The sequence below is a fragment of the Kryptolebias marmoratus genome, linkage group LG6 (assembly GCF_001649575.2).
Source record: "Kryptolebias marmoratus isolate JLee-2015 linkage group LG6, ASM164957v2, whole genome shotgun sequence".
NCBI lineage: Eukaryota > Metazoa > Chordata > Actinopteri > Cyprinodontiformes > Rivulidae > Kryptolebias > Kryptolebias marmoratus.
This window is the reverse complement of record NC_051435.1, coordinates 22,879,511-22,900,778: the sequence shown is the minus strand read 5'-3', so window position 1 is coordinate 22,900,778 and position 21,268 is coordinate 22,879,511. Positions and strand designations below refer to the sequence as shown.

Here is a 21,268-nt window from a genome sequence, read left to right as displayed (position 1 = left end):
ACTTCTGTAATTAAGCTGCTGCTAAGGAATTGCACTTTATTCAAACAGTATTCTCGGTACAATATTTAATAACTGTATATATATATATTTTACTCTCCTCATGCAAATTTTGCACATATACACTTACTACTAATTTGCACTATTCAAACTGTTATTCACATTCTGGTTACAATTTTTGCCATTTGTGTCTTTTGTTCTTTTTGTACTATAATTCTTAAACACTTTTTCTTGTGTGGCCTGGGAGCCCAGAGAGAACAGAAATTTCAGTTCTCAATATGTCTGTGATATATTGTAGAAATGACAATAAAGCTGACTTTGACTTTGACTTTGACTTTGAAAGTCTTTCAACCGGGCTTTCAAGAGTTTTGCACTGAAAAGAGGCTTCCGTCAAGCCTCTCTGCGATAAAGTTCTGGTTGTCCTTCTGAACTTAGTCTCATGTCCACACAGTGTCTCTGAAGCTCAGTCAGAGTGGGTTCTTGGTCACCCGTCTCACTAAGACTCTTCTCCCACTCATTGTGGCCAGACAACCAGCTCCTGGAAGAGTCCTGGTAGTCCAACGTCCCTCCATTTGACAATTATGGTGGCCACTGTCACATCTAACATCTAACTAATACACATTCTTCTTCTTTTTCTTTCGGCTGTTCCTTTTTCAGGAGTCGCCACAGCGAGTCATCCTCCTCCATCTTACTCTGTCCTCCGCGTCCTCTGTCCTCACTCCAACTACCTCCATGTCCTCTCTAACTGCATCCATATGTCTCCTCTTTGCCTTTTTCCTGACACGTTTCCCTCCTCGTGGTCTTCGACCAACAGTAGCCCAATTTCCGCCGGCACCCTGTTTGTCAACAGCAGTGGTCGCTGTTAACCCCGAGCCTCGCCCGATCCAGTATGGTGTCGCTTGGATGAACTCGCGTGTTAGTTTTGGCAAAAGTGTTTTACTCTGGATGCCCTTCCAGACTCAACTCTCACCATTTACCTGGGCTTGGGACCGGCACAAGAGCTAGAGTGGCTTGTGCTCCCTAGTGGCTGGTTTAGCTAACTAATTCATTTTATTAACCCATTTAAGTAAGAATGAAAAAAGAAAACATTTGTTGACACATAGAACAAAAACCAGGACATGTTAGAATGAAAAAAGAACTATCATAACTGAAATAATAATGTATAGTTGCATGGAAATATATATCTTTATAGATATGCTGCATGATGGACATACTGTTATTTTATGTCATAAAAGCCAGATGTTACATTTTTCTTATATTTTATAAGAATTTTAACAATGCAGAGAAACTAATACATAAGAGTTGCCTATTTGAGCTAGTTTTTTATTTGATGATCGTGTTGCTGGTGCATGTGTTTGTGTGTGTTTGTGTGTGTGTGTGTTGGGGGGGATATGCAAGGACATCAAAGCATCACCCACCGGGTGTGGCTAGCTGCTTTCATGTGTTATCTATAGCTGGAAAATTTGGAGGATTTTAGGCTTTGCAGCATCTAAATTACAGAGTTTAGTCCAGACCTGGAAGAACAGAACACACACAGATCTTATTTTTAAGTCTACCAAGATTGACTCGGGGAGTGACAACATTCACTTCATTCCTGCTGTAAGGTCTCTGTTTGGGTTTGGGGGTCAACCAGTTCATCCTGGCTGCCATTTAACCAAAGAGCTGGTCTGATTATATCAGAAATATCCATGTCATTACTAATCACATGTCATAGCTTTTTATAATAAACTCTTTTTTTTATCTCAAGTTCAGTGTACTATTTTTTTACAGTCATACTGTAGATGTTGAAGCATTTTATGTTCGCGTCCAGTGACTCTGCCTCATTTGAGCCTTGTCTTGCTGAAATGTGTGAAAATATAAATAATATGACAGAGAAGTCTACGGAAGTTTCAAACAAAAAGAGCAACATAGTTGACCCTAAGAGCGGCGACATAACGGTTATTCTCTGCAGCACATGCATCCACTGCAGCAAATCCACAATCTGAGGTGGATCTAATGTGTATTTCTCAAACTTTTTATTTTTCTGTCACGTTCAAACACGGACCACACAGTTCAATAAATCAAAGAGCAGACAAAACTAAAATAAGTCCTAAAAAAGTCAATGTAATAATACTTTCAAAGTCATGGAGGTATCTTACGGTAAAGAAATAAAAGCCAAAATGCAGGCAAGTCCACAGCAGAATGCAGAAGTTTTTTAATTAAATCAAATAAAACTTAAGAGTGCACCTAAAACCAGGAAGAGAACAAAAGAGAAAAGATGTGGTCTGACAAAAGGTGAGTAAAACCAAGAAGCTTCTCAATGCTGGGAAGGATGTTTCCTGAGCACAGGTGTTTCACAGGTGAGAAACGGAAGAAGGAGAGCTGAGGGAGAAGTGTTTGTTACGTTGCTGAGAGAATCTCTGTATAACATCCATTACAAATAAACTCATAACCAACTTTAAAAATGAATTAAATCAACTGTGAGTTTCATCTTTTTTGGATTCTGTAATGTGTACATCCTATGTTGCAGGACTGGCCACATACCTACAACCCCATCACACCCACACAGCAGTGACAGCGCTCCAATTAACGCTCTCGGCAGCTCGACTGCTGCTGCTCTCGCCTCAGTCAGTAGGATCACGCTACTCTCCTGCCACGCAGCTGCATCGGCCGATTCAAGCTCTCCGTGCACCAATCAACGTCGCATTACGTCCAGTCACCCTCCCTTCATGCAAGAATCTCTGATTATGGTCAGGCCTGCTGGAGGAGAAAGAAGAAGGGTGGATGAGTTTGAGGTCCTACCGTGTACATTCGAACATTTCCCTGATTACGACACGCTCAGACGTGGCACTGGTGGCGGTAGCATCATGCTACCGTGGCATTGTTTGTGAGCATGAGATTGCATCCTGACACGGTCTCAGAGAGTCATGCCAGGGCAGGGCTCTGTGCGTGGTGCCATCATAGCCATAAGCCGTAGTATTGTCATGGGAACATGCTGCATGGTGATGGCTCAGGACTTCGTCGCACAGAAAATAGAAGAAAAACACCTATTTGGCAAATACTAAGAGTGTAGCAGCATCATGTTTGCCTTCACACTGAAGAAAGTTTCATAATTTTCCCTCATCCAACCACACTCTGAACCAGGCCTATTTAACAAGTGGGCCAGAAAAGGCCCCTTTTAAAAACCTTTTGGCCTCCACAAAGCTGCCAGGATCCCACTGATTTGTCTGCTTACTGCTAAAATGATACATATCAGAGCTACTTCCATACCTTGAGCATCAGATCAGGCTATAGAAGAAGTCTGCCTCCGTCAAACAGACGAGTGGGGTGGGTAAACACCTGCACCGGAAAACCATTGTTTAATTAAGCCGTCCATCTGACCTGTGCAAAAAGCAGTAAGGCTGCAGGATGGACAGAAACTCACAAGTGTCAAGATGTCTCTTTTAAAGCCAAACTAAAGGAAAATAGATTTAGAGATTTGACAGTTTGGAAGCAAATAGACACCACATCAATTTTTAGCTCAGTATCTGTACAGCTGACTGAGTTATAGCCATTTTTGTGTTTTCCAAGGTCAGCCGACTGTGGTGGCCATCTTGAATTAAAACATTAATCAGTTGCAGATGTTCCTTCAATGATTGTTTTCTGAAAATCAGCCCAGTGGTTCATGAGATACTTCTATAAACAGACAGGCACAAAAACACGCACACTCAGACATGAGCAAAAACACAGTTGCTCACATTTGATAGAAGAAATGCTGAAATGACTTGAAACTTTGTGTTACTGTATGAAAAAACTGAGCATTTGAAAGTGTCAATTCTGGACAACACTTGCTCTGGTCCAAAACAGCCAAATGAGATGAAACTGATCCAGTTATCATCTCAGATGGACCAAGTTGGTGTTTAACTGTCTGTCAAACTAACTTATCTATTACTTAACTATTTAAAGGAAGATTTATTTGTGAACCACAGATGTTTTCATTAGAAGACAAGAAGATGCCTTCATTGTATTATTAAATATCATTCATCTTTCATTATTTTTTAATCTTTTTTTCCCTGTTTGACTTGAGGGTGTCAGAAGAGAAGTGTCAAGTGTGCAGAAAAAAATTAATTATTTTCTTTAGATTGCAGGTTTCCTTTGTCTGTTTCACGACACCTTGACTGTAAGTTGATTTATCATGCACTTATCAGGATTATTTTCAAGTATATACACTATATATATATATATATATATATATATATATATATATATATATATATATATATATATATAATTGACAAGATTTAATTTTAATTTTAATTTTTAATTTTTATCCCAGGTAAATTTTGACACTTGTCTAATTGACAAAGCTTTGTGGTACTGATGACTGGAGCTCAAGTGAACATGAATGTATTCATGCTGTCTTTATTCTCAGTATGAGCCCTGAATGAACTCAGTGGTCCTAGACGCTTTCCACCTATTCTATTTTTCTAGTAAACACTGCCCTCTTGTGGCTAAAACGAAAATTAGACCTGTTTTTTTCTTTTGAAATATACAAAATTCATTTTGTTTGAAACAGGATTTTTGTGCAGATTATGTAAAACCCCCTCAGAAGTAGGGTCTGGAGCAGGACAAAGAGGATGTTATTGTTTGAACAGCAGGGCCCAGAAAGGAAGTGAAAGCCTCAACGGGTCCATTTTTTGTCACTGTGGGAGTGGGTTGGTGGAATCCGAAGGTACACATCAGACTAAATGACTGAAAAGAACATGTAAGGATTTCACTCTTTGGATAATTAAAGCCCACTCGTTGGATAAGCTGGTGAAGATTCTCAAAGCGCTTAAATAAAAGGCAACTTGACTCGAGTTTCTGAAATCTCAAAATTCAGAGCGTTACTCCTTGCTCTTTTGTGCACGTGTAAAAATGTGATTTACTGTGAGCTGGTGTTTTTATCTAAATCCACAGTCACAAAGTACACCCTTTTTCAATTCTAGGGTTCTACTCATCAGGACATCTTTTAACTGATGATCATCAGCGTGATCACCTCTATAAAAGCAGGAGTTTTAGCACTTTGCTGCTCTGGAGCGTACAGGTGTGTTTTAACACAATGTCAAGCAGGAAAGGCATCAGCAATGACCTTAGAGAAGCAACAATTGCTGCCCATTAAACTAGAAAGGATTATAAGGTCATTTCCAAACGTTTTGGAGTCCGTCATCATTCTACAGTGAGAGAGATTATTCATGAGAGGAAAACCGTTTAAAACAGCTGCCAATCTTCCCACGATGGGACATCCCAGCAAATTCACCCCAAGTTCAGACCATGTAATGCTCAGGGAATGACAATAAACCCCAAAAACTTCACCCAGGTCAAAGGTCGTGACTAGACAATTAGAAAAAACCTGAAGAAATATGGCTTGTTTGGAGGGGATGCCAGGAAAAACAGCCACTTCTCTTTAAAAAGAACATGACAGCATGATTTAAAGTCCATCAAGTTACATCTGAGTGAACCACGACACCTCTGGAACAATGTCTTTTGAACAGTTGAAAGCAAAGGCGAGATGTTTACTCACAGGAGCACGTTTGGAGAAAATGAAATACAGCATACCGCACAAACCCTCGTGTCAACTGCCAGCACGGTGGAGGAGAGGTCGGGATTCGGGCTTGTTCAGCCACCACACGACCTGCTAAATAATCGAGGTGTTGGGGTGGTCCAGTCAAAGATCTACCGGATCAACCTGACTCAAAACTGCTGTGATGGGACCTTAAGAGAGGTGTGCCGAAACAAATCTCTGCAAACCCTGATGAACTGAAGTAATGTTGTAAAGAAGAGTGGGCAGAAATTCCCCCACAATGATGGGAAACTGCTAGTGTCACACAGGAAATGACCAGTGAGAGTTAGTTCTGATTAAGGAGGTTATATAAGCCGCTGAATCATGGGCTGGACTTAAAAAAGCGGTGTCTGAAAACCTATTTTGGCTTTGCTTGAACAGCAACATGGTGGAATCTGTTAGGTGTTATTGAACACTTCAGGTTAGATTTGAATAATTTAAGAACTTAATAACCAGATGAATTTGTCTAGATATGTAGTAATGAAAAAAGGTGGACTCCCAAAGTCCCGTCGTCTCTCACTTTGTTCCATTCTTTCAACTTCCAATAAAATAAGGAGCGACACGCACCGGATTGAATGAACTTTTTTTCTTTATTCGCAATAAAAAATAGGTACAAGAGCTCCCTTTACAAATATATCAGAGAATCGCAGCCCGCTGAATAGCACTCCTGTGTAGAGAGCGTGTGACCACGGAGGAGTCTCCAACAAATCAAGGGACAGAATCAAAACAGAGAAAAGAATGCATTCATCTGCACGCTAATAATGCAACTTCAACTGTCCTGCCAGGTTCGCCAGCTTTGAGTTGCATCACTTTATAGTTACTGTAGTTTAATCGTATTTAAGTCGGGCTTTTTTTTGTCTTAAATAGCCAAACGCAGGCCATCGTATTTAACCACTTCAGTCATACTTTTCAAAAGGTACACTGGAATTTTCTTGGAAACAAAGTTTACATTCAGTTTTTCCTCATAAATCCATTCATTAGAAGAAAAAAGAAAACACTTTCTTGGATATTTTAGGACCTTGATTGTTTACAGAAGCGAAGCACCCTCCTCCCCCCCTCATGCTATAGTGAATGAATGACTCATTATTGATCAGTGGAAGCACTTCAAAAACTGGGGCCACCTCAGAAACACGGCCCACTTGGTAGCAGTAATCCAGACCTCGCTTGAATTTGGTTGAGCAGCTCCTCCAGGGTTTTGGTTTAACGTGTGCAACTAAAGCCAGTTCTGGACGTCACTGCAGCTTTCCTGCATGTTTGCTCAGAGGACAAAGTTGAGATTTATGGTTTGGGCTGCATTTCCTGTCAGCAGCTCTGCTTTCGAAAGGGTGTGTATATTCATTCATTCGCTCACTCATTCATTTCTTGTCTTTTTTATCTACTGTTTCCTGACCGTTTTGAAATTCCTTTCTCGTTTAATGTCTTTTTACAAAACAAAAACACCTTAGGCAGCAAAATCCACCCAGGTTTATAAGCTCATTACTGTGAGAATATTTAGAGTTTTTCCGGTGAAAATGGTAACACCAAGTGCCAAGAAACAGTAAATAAACGGACAATGAAAGTTTAAATCAGGCTTTAAAGATACATATAAGGTGCTGTTGTAAAAAAAAAATAAAAAATTCAAATCAACACGTTAAACTTTTTACAAGGAAACCCCACTGCACATTAAGTGCATTATAATAGTGTGCATGTTGATGACAGACCGTTAAAAGGAGAGAGACGTTCAAATGTTCCTTGAATAAAACATTAAAAAGGCCTCATTAAGATTTCACCATACACACATGGCTAAGGGCATAGTAGAGAGACATAAATACAGTCAAACCCCAAAAATACATCAGTCCTATGTCCCAGAGATATGCTACAACAGGACATAAAGTTTCAGATTGTTCAACAGCATTCACCCAAATGCAAGAATTTGTGCAATAATTCGGCTTACTGCTTCATCCTAATTCCTATTTTCACTCTCTGTCAAAGAATGAAACAAGCTGCTGTCGAGCGGCACTTGTTCTCACGCGTGAGCTGAATCAAACCCTCAGAAACCATCATACATCCTGTTTTTTCCCCCCTCTTTCTTTCCTTCTTTCTAAGGTTCTCGCCTACAACCACCAGACGAGTTTTTGGCTGCAGCTGGAATATATATAAGACTTCGCTGCCAGCGCTTACTCAAGCAACTGGTCCCACCGATGTGTCTGCAAATGTCGTAAGGCAGGGGCAAAACAAAGCAAAACTAGGAACTGACACAACCAGATCGGTCCATTTGTTTACGTTTCATTATCATGCAACAGGTTCAATTTGGTTTTTACTGTCAAAGTCGAGAATGTGGTGAACTTTACAGATTTGTAATGGACCATCTTCTGTTCCCCTTCTGGTAAATACCAAACAAAAAAAATAAAAAATAAAAGAAAGGATACCTCCTTAACCATTTCTACTTACAATGCTTCTCTTAGCACAGAGTTTTGTTACTTAACTGCAAAGCCAGGCAAGGTGCTCAAAAGTAAAATCAACATTTTTTTTATTTGAATCTTAACTAACGAGTTGTGGGAGGCTACAGTCAGAGATGACGGTGTTTTGGGAGGTGGCTGTGGGGTGTATGGGTTGGTGTGACGCTCTGAAAGGCTACATGTCACAAGGAAGAGTTCATGAACTGCTGAGGGAGCGAGACATCAAATCAACACGGGTGTAAGTCGGTGAATGTATCACTGAGGCAGAACGAGCCGAGTTTCAGAACTGCATAGACGTCAGCCCTCCCGGTCCATCACCGGGGTCTCTTGCGAGTGACGAAGATGAGAACCCTTCGGATGGCGATCAGGCGGTCCTTGAAGGAGGTCATGGCCAGGATGGTGAGTTGGGCTCGATTCTCCAGGGGAAGGACAGCGAGCAGCCACCAGCACCAGGCTGGCCCATCAGGACTGGCCTGCAGAGGAACAAGATGTTCTTATTTATCAGAACTGCTCACAGTTACCTTTCTGCATTATGAAAACCTTCCTTTAATAATTCTGCTTCTGACATTTATCAATATGCAAACACAAGGTTTATGAGAGCTAGTAATAGCATTTTTGTAGTTTTTCTCCTTATTTATCTTCTGATCTAGCTTTTTTTTTAAACAATCACAAACTTTCCTTTAAATCAAAGTTGCATAAGCACACTTTACGAGGCACCTGTGGTGTCTTTTTAGAGCATTTCAATTCTCTGCCTTTAAATTTGCAATGACTGGGATTTAAAATAAACCCAAAATGAAATAAAGAAGAATATTCTAAAAACAAGTGGGTGCTTTCAGACCTGAGGGTCTGCATCTTTGCTGGGAAGGTGTCCAAAGTGTCCGAGTATCTGAGTCTTCATGTTGTCTTTGAGTGAGGTGAACCAGTTGTTGGCCTGCTCGTACACAGAGTCGTGCAGCTTCAGGAGCTCTGCCAGCTCCTCTCCTTCAACCTGATCACAGGGAGACATTGCAAAGATGAAAGAAATTGAAGGAAAGCTGGGACAGAAAAAAACAAACAAACTTGTACTGGAGAAAAATAAAAATTGAAACATTAACAATTGGAAAAATCAAGCCATTATCTTGCTGCATTTTTTCTCTTCACTAATAAACAGGGAAAAAAAAATTCACATTGTGTAATATTTCCTCAAAACATCATGCTGAAACGCCTCCAATCGACAGACAACTCATTCACCCTTCCTCTTAAGCTCACCTTCTTGTCCTCCAGGTACTCGATCTTAGCCGTGTGGTAGCCATCCCTCTGTCCATGTTTGAGGACTTTAAACCGCGACACCCCGATGGTGTCGACCACAGAACGCCCATCAGGAAAGAACTTTACATCTCGCACCTGCAACACAATTTATCTAATATAAACCGATCGAATCTGGGTAAAGCAAAAAAAAAGAGAGACGCTGCGCTGGAGGAAAAAAACGAAGAAGAAACAAAAGGATTTCATAAGGACTCACCTGCAGCATGCAGCCAAAATCAGCAAAGCCTTTAAGCTCATCTGCTATGCACATGCCAAACTGTTTCGTCCCCGTCTCCATCGAGCGCCGAATCATGAGGCGGTAGCGCGGCTCGAATACGTGCAGCGGGCAGGGGATGGTGGGGAAGGCCATGGTGCACACAAAGATGGGCATTTCCTGGTTCAAACTACAGGAGACAGTGAAGAGACTGTTACCGCAGGCGGACTTTTTGTGTCCAAACGTTTTAGAATCTCTCACCTGTTAATGACATTTGAACACATTCATGCACAACACTGACACTAAAACAAAGATGTTTGGATCAAAATGTCCTATAACGAAGTGTATGTGCACCATTAATAGGAATATTATTACGCTGCTGTATCTTTACACAGAAAAAAATGTGCTTCTGCATTTAAAACTAAAAAAAATATGTTGGAACCTTTAACCTTTTAAGGATCATTTTATTTGGCTGTGTGGGAGTGTGCAAAACTCACTTGGATAGCTCCTTCATCTCCTCTTCGTGGATTTTTTTCCGCTCCGCCAGCTCGTCTCCAAGGTAACGCTGCAGGACTTCCTCCATCAGAAAGGTCTTACTGTAGCCCCTTGAGGCAAGATACTTTAACAAAGCAAAAACACAGACAAATTTGCATTTATTTTGAGGGAAAAAAAAAGGAGATATTTTAAATTTCCAACCAACTATTACATAAACATATTAAATTGCACAGCTGACATTATCATCTTCTATAAAAATGGTGCAATCTTAATCTGAAGAAGCCATTTTCCCATATTTATCTGTAATAATGATGTCTGCACCTCAGCTAGATTCTCCTTGCACAGAGGGCAGTTGGGGTTGTGGTCCAGGCAGCGCTCCAGACATTTGAGACAGAACGTGTGTCCACAGGGAGTCGCCACGGGCTCATAGAACAATCTAAAGAAAGAAAAAAACAAGTTTGATGGCATTACTCACATTAGTTACAGCCACTTATATCATGGCTGTAGTTATCACCTAACATCACCTTCACAGGAGTTAAAACTAAAATATGTGTTGCTACTATTATCTGTCAAAAATCTGTGTGTGTTGGAGTGTTAGCTGTGTGTTTACCTCATGCAGAGTGAGCACTCCAGGTCTCCACTGTCCAGCAGATCAGCAGGAAACACCCTTCTTCCACAAACTGCAGCGGTCTGAATACTGTTCGCTTCGTCTGCACATGAAAACAGTCGTTACGTCAACATGTGTGGGCTGTGATGCACATGAGCAGCATCAAAACACGTTTTCAGAGGATTGTTTCCGAAGTTTTCCTTTCCTATTTTCTTCATCTGCTAATTAGAAAGTGAAACAGCAAAAAAAGAAAGAAATTAAAAGGTGAATTAAATGTTCCTCATGCTATGAGTGCTGGATTTTTGCTTATGTCCAGGTGAGGGTTCTCTTCAGATGGATTAAGCTCAAACTTGAACTCTAGAGACTCAAAGGTATTTTCTCCTTCAATTGGTTAAAATGTCTTTATTCTTTATGGCATAGTCTTCCTGATCAGTAAAACCTACAACGCCATTAAAGCCCAAAAAGATCAGACAATTAGCATTAGCGTTTCATGGAATCAATCAGTTGAGACAAGAGGGAAATTTTTAACCTTTTTCTTTCAAATACATTACTGACTGTTTTATTCTGCCTTTAAATAAATGAGGATAACAACAAATGTGGAGAAAGTGAGAAGCCTTTTTTTAAACAGGTTGATTTTTTTCCCCTAATCAAGGATCTAAAAGTATGACAAAGTCAGTTTCACCATCTATGAATCACAACAAAACTGGCCTCTCATTTGGACCTAGAACTACTGAAGCTTATTAGAGACCAAAAAAATTAAAAACCAAAACAGATGCAAAGTTTGCTCTAAACAGCAACGCATAATTGATTATTTTACACTTGTAGTTTATTACTCTGTGAAGATTTGATTTAATTTTTGATATGTATATGACAAAATAATTGTTCTAAATAAAGCAGATTTCTCACCTGGTCTGGAAAGTTTGGAGCGTGGACTGAAGGCTGCTGAACTTCCATCATTGCTGTGTTTCCTTTTCAGGCCACCAGGGGGTGCCGGCAGCGCAGCCAAAACGTTAGCCAGACTCTTCGAGCTGCCTTCTCCTGTGGCAGGCTCCGATTTACAAGGAGATAGAGGACAAAATCTGGGGGACAAGTCATCCACAGGAGCACTTTTCGATACACTGAACTCAGAATCCTGCAAACACAGACAGAGGAAACTACTAGTGAGCAAGTTTAGTGGTTCATTGTCATGGGAAGATCATTTTAACGTCACTATTAGTTCAATTTTTCTTTTTTCTTTTTCTTTTTTTTTTTTTTTGGGGGGGGGGTCTGCTCTTGTTAGAGTCTAACCAATTGCCCTGATTATAATTTCCTCATACAACTGCATCAATATGTTAAATAAAATCCACAATCCTCCTACCTAAAACCAAAGTTTCCTGATTCTCACCGATTCTTTTGATGATATTCATAAAAGATCTACGTCTAATATTATACAACCAAGTAAAGCAGTCCTATATGCGGTGATGAAATCTGCTCACCAGTTTATTTTACAACTTGTATAATATTAGATGTAGATCTTTTATGAATATGAATATCATCAAAAGAAGCAGTGAGAATCAGGAAACTTGGATTTTAGGTACAGTGCCATTGCATGGGGGGCACGGAAAGTGGTGTGGATGAATGGAAACAAAACAAAACAAAAAAAAAAAAAAAAAAACAGTGCCTGACTAAGCATAATGGACAGTTTTTTTGGCAGGGGGAGATTTTATTGTAACCCATAGAAGGGGCCCAGAAGAAAGTCTTTGGCTGGCTTAGGTTGTATCTCTGATTCCAGTTTGTATATGTCAATAATCTATCCTTGGCAATTAGTTAATTATGGTGTTCCTCATAGTTCTGCACTAGGCTTATTTATGTTTTCATTTCATAGGCTTTGTCTGAGCAATAAAATTATGAAATGAGGCATTTCCATTGTTAGGCTGATGAAAGCCAGCTTTTATTTATCAATGAAACAAGATGACACTAATCAGTTGCTGAAGTTGTAAGGCAGGTCTTGGAAAACTAAAAAACTCAGAACTCTTTTAACTTATAATAATCAATTTTTTTTGCATTCTACAAATTTTGACCAATTACAAATTGTTTTTATCAGTATTGTTAGTTATGTATCATTTTGAGTTTTGTTACGCCCATTTATTGTTTTGTCTTCTATGTGTGGTTGAGAACTTTGATTAACTGTTGTCTTTTAAAAGTGCGATATAAATAAAGTTGAGTCGTTGTCCGTAAAATGAAGTACTTTATCTGCTAAAGACTTAAAGAAGGTGTAGTTGTGTGCAGTAACCTGTGAAGAGCAGTCTGCTTTCTGCGTCAGTGGCCTCAAGGATGTGAGCAGGGCGGCGGGTTTGATCAGCCGAGTGGCCAAGCCTCCCTGCAGAGGGTGCAGCGGTGTCGGCATTTCCTCATTCTCAAACACAGAAGAAAACAGCTCAGAGAGCACCTGAAAGACGTGGAAAAACAATGTTTATACTCCGCACCAAAAGATAAGAAAAGGCAAGCACAGATTTGTTTCCCCATACTGATTTTTAGGCAGAGTACATAACCGACAACGGCAATGCTGATAAGTCGTGAAACTCATTTCTCACACTTAACACCTAACTTTGTGTGTGCTTTTAAAAAACACGTAATAAAAAAAAAATCAGCTTAAAAAAAAAAAAAAAACAGAATAAAGCTTAAAAGTAATCTTAAGAAATGCAATGATGTTAAAAACATAAAAATAAACATTCAAATACACCATATTTTTCTTCTTTTAAATATCACATTTTGCTGAAAAGTAAAATCTGTCTCACCTTTTGAGCCTCCAGTTTCACTTTGGTGCAGTCGGGCTTCAATGCCACACACAGGAAGTACTCCTGCAAGGCCTCATCGTTCCGGCCAGCGTTACTCAGTGCAGTGGCTTTTAGACAGTGGGCCTAAAAATAGACAAATATTTTATATAAAAGGTGTGAACAAAGCAACCCAACATAATTCCTTGTTAGCATTCATTTCAATTGGATGTTTTGTTGCTGGTCACTGATTATAGACCACTGGATTTTCACTCTCAGCTTTTTATACTTCTTTTTAGAGATACAATAGCTTCTTTGTCATTCCTCCAATACAATGACAGGTGCTGCTCCCATTTCTGCTTCAAGACAAAATTGCCAACAACCCCAAAATAGGTTTGAGGTCAACTGAGTAAAACAGTAAAGTGACAAATAGGTGGAAATAGCTGTCAATGTCATCCATTGAATTACTGGTTAGTCTGTGTTTTTTTTTTTTTATTTGCGGGGGGCATTGTCCAAAGAGAAGAAGCTGTTTTTAAAACTGAGGGTTTGGGCTTTTGTTGACCTGTAGCATCTGCCTGATGGCGACAGGTTAAACAGAGACTGGAACGGCAGAGGGCAGCCAGTAATCCTCTGGGCTTATGTTAGGACCTTTTTTTAAGGCCTTCTTCTCTGTTGCCTCCCTAATGTGAATAGAGACCAGCTTCTCAAAGCGCTTTATCATTACTGATGTCAGGGCAATAGGTCTGTATTTGTTCAGGCTGGTGACTGGTGTTTTAGGGACGGGGATGATTACTGATGATTTTAGGAAGTCTGGGACTCTGGACCCTGGATAGTATCCATGAGAGTTTGTCAGCACAAGCTCTGCGAACTTTCTCACGTGCACTATTGAGTCCAGCAGCCTTGCTCAGGTTAACTGGTCTGAGTTCATGTCTCACTTGGCGCTGCTGTAGGATTAGTGCCGTGCTGCTATAGGCTGGTATGTTTACATCAATAGATTCTTTTAAATCAGCAAATAAAGCATCCATATTGATGATTTTAGAGAGACTACCTGGCTGCTTTAATGCCCCTCTTCAGGTTTGCTCTGACATTGTCCACCAATCTGAATCTGTCTCTGATCAGACGGCATTCCTTGCTGGTCATCCAGGGTATCAGATTTGAAAACACCCTGGTGTGTTTTGTTTTTTTTTTAAACTGTGACGTTCTCAGCACAGTATGTGAGGTCTGAAAGTACAGAATGAGTGTACTCCTCTAGGTCCTGGTTCTCCAACAGGCTCCAGTCAGTGATCATATAGCAGTCTTGCAGGGTGAGGGCATTTTTAGGCTAGGTGTTGTTGTATTTAGTTATGGGCTCAAATTTCCTTCTGAGAGGGATTAAAGCTGGTTTGAGACGCAGACACAGACAGTCTGACTGGCGTGTGCAGCTGTGGCACTGTTCTGTATGTATGCTTCATGCTACAATATATCCAAATCCAATATATTCTTCTATCTAGTAACACATTTCACAAACTAGGTGAAACGGGGAAGAAATTACTTTAAACATGCCTTACTGAAACCAACTATCACAGTCCTCCACCCTTACCCAAGTCTCTGTCACAGTTCTGGTGGTGGATAACACAGATGGCGAACTGCATGGCGGCATCCGGGATTATAGGATGAAGCCATGTTTCCGCCATGATCATCACACGTCATGAACAAAGCTGTCTGTAACTATTCCCAACTCCAGTTCTTTATCTTATTTAGAACTGATCAGACATTTGCTAGAAAAAGGGCTGAGAGGATACGTTTGTGTGGCTGCTTAACCTGGTTAGAAGTCCAGCTCGACACCCTTGGTTTTTTTTTTATTTTTAATGTATTTTTTTTACTATATTGCCTTCACTGCTTGTTGAAGCCAACAACAATCCACAAGGACTTTAGCGGTCTGCAGACATCTGCTCGTATCTTGAGCGACCGGTGAAAGTAGCTCGAAACAGAGGAGCTGCCGTGCATTCCTATGCAGATTAGCTCTTGGCAGAACATGCCAAAAAACGTGAGTAAGCAATGCGAGAAACAATACAAGGAAGCACCAAACAGGAGAGCTGAGAGCTGCTGCACGTGATCTCAATCAAGATGACATGCTAAATCAGGTTGCCAAACATGTTAAGAAATGTTGAATAATTCATATTCACATTTACTTTTAAACAACACATTTAATACATTAATTAATTTCATTGCATCCACATGGTGGAGAGGTAAGAAAAATGTTATAGCACTTCAAACTTTGCTTCAAAGCATTTAATAAGAATTTGACAAGTAAGTCAACCTTGGATGTTATGAACTACATCTGCAAGCTGAAATGTTTGGTTCCTTCACTGTGAAACACACCAACATCTAACATAATAAACATTCTCATCTAAAACATTAGAAACAAGTGTACCATTTTTTTTTCACTTAATCCAACACTCAAGGATGTTTTTACATTAATTCAAAACCTAAAATATGTATCAAAAGATCACTTGCAAACAGAAGTTATTCTGTTCAAATAAAAATGTTTAAAAGGTGGTCACCTTTCTAATGCTAATCAATATAATAAAACTTTACCTAAATATTTATAGCATATGTTTTGAGTAAATTCTATCTTTTGATTTGTTGGGTTAGTGATTAAAGTAATGGTGGTTAAGGTTAAAGACTTAAATGTGTTTTTTTTGTTTTCAAACATCATTTGTTATTAACCATCTGGTTTCAATAAACTAATTACAAGATTCCGACTTGCCTTTGTCCAAAGAGGTTTTAATCGACAGAGACTGCTGGCGTCCTGCACCGCCTGACTGAAGTTCCTCATCTCCATGTGCAGTTCAGCCCGCTGACACAGCAGGCTGCCTGAAGAGGGCACTGTAGATTACAGGAAAAAAAAAAAACAAAAAAAACAACACAAAGTGTAGTCAGTTCAGTGATCAGGCCTCCAGGGGATGAACAGGTTTTTCTAGGTCTTGCAGAAGTAGGGCATTAATGCAACATGTGGAATGACACCATCTTGTGAGAACATTTTGTACCGAGTCAGTACAAAGATCATCACTTTAATCAACAACTCACTTTGTCATTTAGGAACAAACTCTTCCCGTCATGTTTGAAAACTAAACCAGATAAAAATGTAACTTGGAAATAAACACACAAAGTTGTTTTAGGGAACATAAAAAAAACCCTCTGCCAACTATAATTTGGCATTGTCTTCTAGTGTTAGTCATCAAATTAAATTTGTGGTCAAACGCAGACAAGAGCAGCAGATCCTCCTAACACCTGAACAGATGGTTAACAGCACCTTGTTTGACCTGTGCTAACACAAATGAGTTTGTCTGCAGTGTGCACAGGCAAAGAAAAATTCACGTGTCCTAAATACACGCTTACAAAAGGCCTATTGTGACACTCCAGAAATGTGCTGCACCAGGAAAATAAAAGGTTTCTTCCCAAAGCCAAACTCTTTATAATGTACATGTTCCTGTTTTTTCAGTTGTGTGGATGTTCTTGAACATTCATTTGTCCATAAGAGGAGGTTAGTTTGCTATAAAGGACAAAGATGTGTTTTTCACATCTTTAGATGAGTGAGAAATGACAAAGTTCTAAAATGTGCAACTTTTCTTAAAGTAAACTTTGGCACCTAAAAAACATCTTTGCAACTTCAAACGTTCACCGCAGCTCATACAAATACTATTATTTCAAAATGGCCAGTTTGTCAACACAGTTATTTTTGGAGAAATTATTATTTCCTGATAGATGTGACCTTAAGATGCCCCGGAAGTGCCATGTTTTACTACTCCTGGTGCTAAATATGCGTGGTGCACAAACATAAATCTTGCGTGCAGGGTGTGAAAAGTAAACAACAAAACGAACAACAAAACCTCATATCCTAGGTTTTTTTTTTTAATAAGCAAATTTTAAAATCTACACTGCACACATGGCAAGTTTGCTCATCTGTTCTACCTTCCTAGAAACAACCAAAAAAAAACTAAAATAAAATTTTTGCAAACTTATTAATTACTCTTTAACATTTCTTTATCATATGACTAATGAGAACATCTTAGGCTTGTTTTACAATCATGACACATTACAGACATCAGATGGGTTCCTGTTCTTTTTTGGGAAAACTCAGTCTGGCAGTGACAACACTGTGACTGAACCTCGACCGGCCCACACCCAGACTTCTTCACAACACAGAAGGCATCAATCAGTATTGATACGTGGAGAGAAATATCTGTCATGGCTCCAGGCGGATTTTTTTTTGCATGAACTCCAATTTAAATCAGAGCCAAAATGTCCCCATTTTCCCTAGAAGATCTTCGGTGTTTATGTCAAAACAACTCAACTCATGGATTACAGCACAAAATAAAAATCTTTTGACTGAAAGTTTTTTTCTACACATAAATCATATTTACCCCCCTGCTGGAGCTTGTGAAGGGGAATGTTGTCCTGTTTTTGTCAGATGAAGGATTTTAACTGTTCAGTCCTGAGTTGTTTTTGCTGCATTGGAGCATTTGTTCTTCTAAAACCTGTATACACTATTCTGCATTGATGGTGCTTTTTCAGACGTGTAAGCTGCTCACGTGATAGGCACTAATGCACCCTCATACTCCTCTTTAGTACAGAGGACGTGGTGGCAGTAGTTTCCAAAAAGAACTTCTAAAAGCTGATTCTTCTGACCTCAGAACAGCTCTCCTCTTTGTCTCAGCCCATTTGAACTGATCTTTGGAATAGTGGTGCTGAAAAACGATGGAAAATGCTGAAAAACCAGAAATAAAAGTGTACAAAAGGTAATGATGCCTCTTTATTTGCGTCTCATGTGTATTTTATCTGACTTCTCCAATAACCAAGTCATTTAATATCATTCATTTTAGGGAAAAGCGGTTTATTACAAAGTACTTGATTTGACTTCTTTATTTCTTCACTGCCTACAAAATCTTTTATCACTGCACATGCGCCTCTTTGCTCCCTAATGAACTGCACTGACTGTGAGAGGAAGAAATTGTCTAAAAAGGCACAGCTTGGGGAAGATCTGAATTTCTATTTTGGAGACGAATGCAGACACCAGAAGGCCTCCTGCTGTCCTTATTGGGAAAACACTGGCTGGCAGTGACAACACTGTGACTGCACCCCGTCCTTCTGTCACCCAGAGTTCCTCACAACACAGAAGGTATGAATCAATATTGATACGTGGGGAGGGAAATATTTGGAACGCCTCGAGTATGCTCACTTTTGTCTCAGCTCCAATACTAAGCTCAAATCCCAACCATATCAAGGTGACTGAGCAAAATACTGTCGCTGCAGAGTACATATTAAGTGTGTGTGTGATCCATCTTTCAGTGGCCATTTAAATTGTGCAACATGACAAACATGAATCTTGCCCTGGCCTGTGACTACTGAAGCGTGCTGGCACTCCTCTTACAATGTGTCAACATAACAGAACATTCTGTATTTTGGGTTCGCAGTTTCAGAAACAAGCTATCTCCCCAACCAAAGGGACAAAAAAAGAAAACAACAAAGACAAATAAGCATACATTCGTTTGAATATTTAAATCCTAAAGTATAAAATATACAAGCAATGACAACTTCTCCTCCCATCTACATGTTACCTAACAGCTTATGAAACAGCAGAAAAACAAAAAAAGAGGGCAATGTGGCTGATGTTTTCTTCACTTTCTCACAGCTCAGACATGCATTTATGTGCAGTAGGCTGATCAAATTAATATAATTAGTAACAGTGGGATAAATAAATCGGTTGTTTTGTTCAGACATTTTCACCTGCAGTTTCCCCAGAGCAGCTCTGGAGGATGTTCAACCAGTAGGGTTTAGTAAAAGAAAAAATAGGGCATGAATAAAAGTCTAGAAAGTAGGAGACGAGACTTGTGCTACTTAGGTAATGAAGGACAGAGCATCACATAACTGCAGGCGGGGGAATGGCGCCGCCTTTCGGTGACACGATGAAGTCAGACTCAAAGTAGGTCACTCCAGTTTTAATTACGACCCACCGCGTAAAGAAAAAGTAGATAAAATACCAAATACGAACTCTTACCTAGATCTACTGCAGCACTGTATTTGTCCAAGGCGTCTGGGAGGTTCTGCTTTCTCCATAAATCCTCCCCCTCTATCCAGAACTTCCTAGCTTTGCTCTCGGTCGGAAAGAGTTTGTCCAGAAGGCCGCCGAGAACAACGTTCACCCTCCGGCCGTTCAACAGCCGCTCGGCCGGGCTCGGCCTCTGCTTGCAGCTCGCACAGCCTTTCACCGAGTCGTCCTCCAGGCAGCGCTTGCAGAAAGTGTGTCCGCAGTCCATGGTCGTGGGTTCGTGGAGCAGACACTTGCAGAGGCGGCACGAAAACAAGTCCGGGGCTCCGTCCTCTTCGCACTCCCCGTCGCTCGGAAGCCCCTCTTGCCCGCCGCCTTTGCCGTGTCCGCCCAGGGTGCCCGGGATGCCCAGCTCCTTCCCGCGCAGAGACCGGGCGATGGTTTCCACCAGGACGGGGAGCTCCTCCGGCCGCAGTTTGCCGAGGCTGGCCGCCGTGCAGTACGACTCCAGCGCCTCGGAAATCCGCCCGGCGCGGGCCAGGGAGTCGGCCTTCCTCAGACACAAGCCCCTGTCCGGCTGCTGTAGATCCGACAGCTGAGAGCTGTAGATCTCCACGGCCAGGTTAAAGTCCCCAGCCCGGCTGGCCTCCTCGGCAACCTCCAACATTTCGGGGCATAGGCCTGCAGCCCCGGGGTTGGAGAGCGGGTGAAGGAAAACATCACCCGACTGAGACTGAACCTCAGTCTCCATCTTCTTTAGTTTAAGCGAATTAATAATCGTCCGGCCACAGCAAACTCAGTTCTTCACGTTCAGAAATCATATTGGCTTTCAGAGATGATCATTAAAGTAAGTTAGGGCTATATTTCCGATCTAAACAAGGCGCCTGTATACCATTACTGCTCCGGGATTTTTAAAAAGTATAAATTTTACCTGGTCATTAAGTCATAGTGAACCAGTTTCTCTGAAAACACAAGAGTTCATAACCTCTGCGCAGGTCGAAATAGATAGTTTGACAGAGTTTCCCGTCTACAAACAAAACTTTACGCCGTCAGCACGTTAGATTGATTACGAGGGGATCATCCGGGCGAAATCCTCCAGGCGGAACGCTCTTTCTCCATTTCGTCTCGTACAAGTTTTTTGTTAAACATCGAGATAAAACACAAACTCGGGTATAGAGTTTACATTACTTCTCGTAAAACGAAAGTCGAGTACAAATCCGACGTATATATCTTCGGAACCCAGCAGCTCTGCGGCCGATCGCCTCTTGTTTTTTTTTTGTTTTTTTTTTTTTTACATAAGCGACCTGGGGACACGGAGACCGGGAGAGCTAACGTCAGTGAGTTAGCTAACACCGACCGCTCCTTCGCCCCTCTCCGAACTTCAAACGAACTCTTATAGGCACGATATCCCCGAATCTTCGTTCGCTAACAAATAAATTCGTCATGGCTCCCTAAACAAAAACGAGAAACCAGGCATTAATAAAACAAACCGTTCGCCGGGAAGACACATCTTAGTTGCTAGCTAACTAAAGCTTCTTTGGATTTCATACACTATTCGTCGAGGCAGGCGCACGGCGTCACGTGACGCACGATACGCGCTCCTATTGGTTGGCTATGTGGCTCACTTATATAACATAATGATATTGTATAACCCTTCTTCAGACAGCAGGGAAAGGCTACCTGTGAGCTGGGGCTGTCCAAGTTCACATTAATTTGTTCTAGTGAGGTTCCACACGTGATATCAGGACACTTTGCCTTTTAACAAACTAAGACAAACCACCGTGTTCTGTTTGGAGTACATGAATAAATACTTTGGCTATGAATGCAGCTGATTCTGCTGTGGGACATGTCCCTTGTTTTATGTAATGTTTTATATAAGCAATGTGTTC

At 40.7% G+C, this 21,268-nt stretch overlaps 1 protein-coding gene across 1 annotated transcript; it reads right to left on the bottom strand.

The window, feature by feature from the left end:
- Positions 1-6,128: 6,128 nt before the first annotated feature.
- lonrf2 (LON peptidase N-terminal domain and ring finger 2) lies at positions 6,129-20,941 on the bottom strand. The gene is made up of 12 exons (XM_017430178.3): positions 19,389-20,941; positions 16,098-16,216; positions 13,373-13,495; positions 12,868-13,023; positions 11,502-11,727; positions 10,599-10,698; positions 10,310-10,424; positions 9,991-10,112; positions 9,497-9,683; positions 9,244-9,378; positions 8,834-8,983; positions 6,129-8,468 (listed from the first exon to the last, which is right to left on the bottom strand). Exons 1-12 carry the CDS (start codon positions 20,128-20,130, stop codon positions 8,310-8,312), a joined length of 2,334 nt encoding a protein of 777 aa, XP_017285667.1. The 5' UTR covers positions 20,131-20,941; the 3' UTR covers positions 6,129-8,309.
- Positions 20,942-21,268: the final 327 nt, after the last annotated feature.